At 43.9% G+C, this 4,711-nt stretch overlaps 1 protein-coding gene across 1 annotated transcript; it reads left to right on the top strand.

The window, feature by feature from the left end:
• The first annotated feature begins 1,294 nt into the window (after positions 1-1,294).
• LOC141257910 (taste receptor type 2 member 1-like) lies at positions 1,295-3,234 on the top strand. Its single transcript, XM_073672917.1, has one exon. The coding sequence runs from the start codon at positions 1,365-1,367 to the stop codon at positions 2,259-2,261; it is 897 nt and encodes a 298-aa protein (XP_073529018.1). The 5' UTR covers positions 1,295-1,364; the 3' UTR covers positions 2,262-3,234.
• Positions 3,235-4,711: the final 1,477 nt, after the last annotated feature.

Raw genomic sequence — 4,711 nt, 5'->3', positions numbered from 1 at the left:
AGCACTAATTAGACAAGCAGCCAAGAGGCCCATGGCCACTCTGGAGGAGATACAGAGATCCACAGCTCAGGTGGCGTAACCTGTGCACAGGACAACTATTAGTCTTATAGTCCACAAATCTGGCCTTTATAGAAGCATGAAAAGATGAAAGCCATTTTTGGAAGCAAACAATAAGAAGTACTGTTTGCAGTTTGCAAAAAGCAATGAAGAGGACACAGCAAGCATGTGGAAGAAGGTGCTCTGGTCAGATAAGACCATAGGAGAATTTTTTCAGCTAAATGAAAAACCTATGTGTGGTGGAAAGCAAACACTGCACATCACCCTGAAAACACTATCCTCACAATCACACATGGTGGAGGCAGCATCCTGCTGTGGGGAGGCTTTTCTTCAGCAGTGACAGGGAAAGTTTTCAGGGTTGATGGATGGAGCTAAATACTTGAGAAAACCTGGTAGAGGCTACAAAAGACTTGAAACTGAGGAGTAGGTTCAACTTCTAGCAGGACAACAGCCCTAAATATATTGCCAGAGCTACAATGGATGGTTTAGTCTTTTGTAAAAAGACTTCTGATACAGAGGCATAAGCCCTTTATATAGTTCACAACTGTCTTTCAAGACATTTTCTGCAGGTCAGTGGGAAGGTGAGATGGGTTTAACTCTAAACTGTTAGAGAATTTAATCGATCTGCATACCTTATACTCCTCTGCTCTGCGAGTCAACAAGCCACAGGGCCCACATAATGGTTAATCAACATATTTAGTAAACATTCATTGTTCAAAGACCATGTGCAAAGTTAACAGTACAATAAACTGTAGGAGCTGATATAAGATGTAAATAACAGCTATTCATCAATCAACAATTCTCAACTCAACCTACAAGAGAAGTCAACATTCAGATTTATGATAAAAGTCCATGTTCTTGTCCCACATGAATAAAGAAAAACATAAATTCAAAAGTCAACATAAAAATAAAGGTATATGGATCCTGGCCTATTGCATTTGCACGTCTGGATAATTAAGATTAAAAGCTGCGTAGTCACAATAATAATTTTGCAAGAGAAACAATAAGTGTCATTGTGAATATTTCTTAGTGTTTACTGCATGTGTTTAACGATTCCTAAAAGTTATGTAGGAAATTCTAAACTCTTCTTTCAGCTTTTGACATGTAAAGTACATCACAAGCATATGTAACTAAATTTGTTATTTATAGATGTGCAGACAAATATTATGCAAAACATGAAACCAATAACCCAACGTCTCCTCCACCCTGTTATCAGCTGAAGTCATCGTACATACAGACTGACACGTCCATAATACACGCAGGAGAGCTGGTGTTGGCTTCTTAGAGAGAATCGGAGATTTCAGAACATGATGCTTACATATGAGATGCTAACCGAAATATTAGTTCTCTTGTCCATATCCAGCCTTGTAGTCATCATCGGGTTATTACTAAATGGATTTATTGTCGCTGTAAACTTTTTTCGGTGGATGAAACATCAAACTCTTCAGACCATCGATGTTCTTCTTACAAGTTTGGGACTGGTGAGGCTCATACTTCTCATTGTATATATGGTGTATATTATTTTTTACCTATTTGGTTCGTCTTGGCTACCAATATATAATGCTAATTGTGCAGAAACGGCTATTATGTTTATAGACTTCTGCAGTTTGTGGTGGGGCTCGCTGCTTTGTGTCTTCTACTGTGTGAAAATCACAAACTACAGCAACAGTCTCTTCATCAGGCTCAAGATGAACATCTCCAAGTTGGTCCCCTGGATGCTTCTCATCTCACTGGTCATCTCCTTTCTTTCCAGTTTGCCTCATAGATGGGATATGTTTTATATTCAGTATGATAATGGAGCTGTCTATAAAAACAGAACAGTGGAAATAAATGTCAATTTGTTCATCACCATCTTTTCTGGCTCCATCATACCATTCTTGATATTTTGTGTCTCCATTTATCTCATTATTGTATCGCTCCTGAGACACACCAGAAATATGAGCAGCCAAGACTCCGGCTTCAGGGATGCTCAACGAGACGTTCACATCAGTGTCATTTGGAGTATGATCTCTTTCCTGGTGTTGTATATTCTGCATTCAGTAGCTTATATGAACATACCTGTAATTGTACAATTTAGAATTGATACATTAAATATTTCTTGTATTATTTTGATATGTGCCTACCCAAGTCTGCACTCGATTTCTTTAATAATTAGCAACAAAGAGCTAAAAAAATCTTTCCTTGTTCCCTTCTCTTGTATCTGATTAAGAAATTTAAAATTTCAAAATCCATAATGTCACCCTTTATTTTCATCCATTATGTCTGTATTGTCATTAACTGTATGGAAATATGATTTTAACCCTCCGGTCAATTTTGTTAACAGGAAAGATAAACTTTACAGGAATCCAATTTGATGACTATTATTGCGAAAACTTTTTTTAGTTACAAAAATTATGGTAATAAATGAGGCAGACAAGCAAATGGGAACCAACATAGGGCCCAAAAATATGATTTTATAAATCATAATAATAATCATTTTTAATAATTTGTATTTCTATAGCACAAACATATTCCACCGCACTTTTAAATTCCCAGTTTGCAAGATGTAAGAATATAAATTACTCTAAAAGGAAATCTGGTGTCAGATTTTTGCTATGTAATCTACCAGCAGCATGATATAGAGACAGAGACCCTGATTCCAGCGATGTATTACTTAGGTTACTGGGTGCAGCAGTTGTGATAGAATCAAAGTTTTCTCTGCTGCAGATCTAGCAAAGCTCAGAATGCTCAGCTATTTATAACTCCACCCTAATCACTGATTAGCTGATTTCTGTGTATAACCCAGCCCTCATCACTGATTGGCTGATTTCTGTGTATAACCCCACCCTCATCACTGATTGGCTGATTTTTGTGTATAACCCCGTCCTCATCACTGATTGGCTGATTTCTGTGTATAACCCTGCCCTCATCACTGATTGGCTGATTTCTGTGTATAATTCAGCCCTCATCACTGATTGGCTGATTTCTGTGTGTAACCCCGCCCTCATCACTGATTTGAAGCTTTCTGTGTACATTGTATATTGACTCTTCATACTCTCCAATGTGGTCTATATGAGAATACATGGCATGCTTATCTTTTGTCTCCACTTTTTACCATACATTTGATATTGAGATAGTAAATAAATTGTCACATCTAGATCATCTATGACAAATAAACAGAGATGTATCCCACAGTGGGTTTTATGCCTCTTCTTGTCTTTATTTTATCAATTTATTCCGGGCTTTGAGATTTTCCGAGATGTATGTCTCCACAGTGGAAAACACATCTATCATACTTTTGCTCTTATATTATGTACTAGCTATTGAACCCGTTCTACGTCCAGGTGGCGAGCATTTTTATTGGTATATGGTCTCCCATGCTGGTATGTGCTGCCCCCATCCTGTCCCCACCATCCAATCCCGGTATGTGTGGCTCCCCTCATCCCCGATCCCCGTATGCGTGGCTCCCCTCGTCCCCCATCCCGGTATGCGTGGCTCCCCTCGTCCCCCATCCCGGTATGCGTGGCTCCCCTCATCCCCGATCCCGGTATGCATGGCTCCCCTCATTCCCGATCCTGGTGTGCGTGGCTCCCCTCATCCCCGATCCCGGTATGCGTGGCTCCCCTCATCCCCAAACCGGTATGCGTGGCTCCCCTCATCCCCAATCCCGGTATGCGTGGCTCCCCTCATCCCCAATCCCGGTATGCGTGGCTCCCGTCATCCCCAATCCCGGTATGCGTGGCTCCCCTCATCCCCAATCCCGGTATGCGTGGCTCCCCTCATCCCCAATCCCGGTATGCGTGGCTCCACTCATCCCCAATCCCGGTGTGCATGGCTCCCCTCATCCCCAATCCCGGTGTGCATGGCTCCCCTCATCCCCAATCCCGGTGTGCATGGCTCCCCTCATCCCCATTTCCGGTATGCGTGGCTCCCCTCATCCCCATTTCTGGTATGCGTGGCTCCCCTCATCCCCATTTCCGGTATGCGTGGCTCCCCTCATCCCCGATCCCAGTATGCGTGGCTCCCCTCATTCCCGATCCCGGTATGCGTGGCTCCCCTCATCCCCGATCCCGGTATGCGTGGCTCCCCTCATCCCCAATCCCGGTATGCGTGGCTCCCCTCATCCCCATTTCCGGTATGCGTGGCTCCCCTCATCCCCATTTCTGGTATGTGTGGCTCCCCTCATCCCCATTTCCGGTATGCGTGGCTCCCCTCATCCCCATTTCCGGTATGCGTGGCTCCCCTCATCCCCATTTCCGGTATGCGTGGCTCCCCTCATCCCCATTTCCGGTATGCGTGGCTCCCCTCATCCCCATTTCCGGTATGCATTGCTCCCCTCATCCCCAATCCTGGTATACGTGGCACCCCTCATCCCTTTCCTGGTGTGTATGGTATCCCTCATCCTGGTATGCATGGCACCCTATCCCTCACTCCCAATCCCGGTGTGCCCCATTCCTGGTATGTGTGGCCTCCTCAATCCAAGTATTCTGGTATGTGTGTCCTCCTCAATCCCCTAATCCCTGGTATGTGTGGCCTCCTCAATCCCTAAATCCTGGTAAGTGTGGCCTCCTCAATCCCCCATTCCTGGTATGTGTGGCCTCCTCAATCCCCCATTCCTGGTATGTGTGGCCTCCTCAATCCCCCATTCCTGGTATGTGTGGCCTCCTCAATCCAA

This window comes from Phyllobates terribilis, unplaced genomic scaffold (assembly GCF_046119375.1).
Source record: "Phyllobates terribilis strain yellow unplaced genomic scaffold, ASM4611937v1 Scaffold_3__8_contigs__length_932513732, whole genome shotgun sequence".
In the NCBI taxonomy this organism is placed as follows: Eukaryota; Metazoa; Chordata; class Amphibia; order Anura; family Dendrobatidae; genus Phyllobates; species Phyllobates terribilis.
This window is presented reverse-complemented; position numbering and strand designations above follow the sequence as displayed.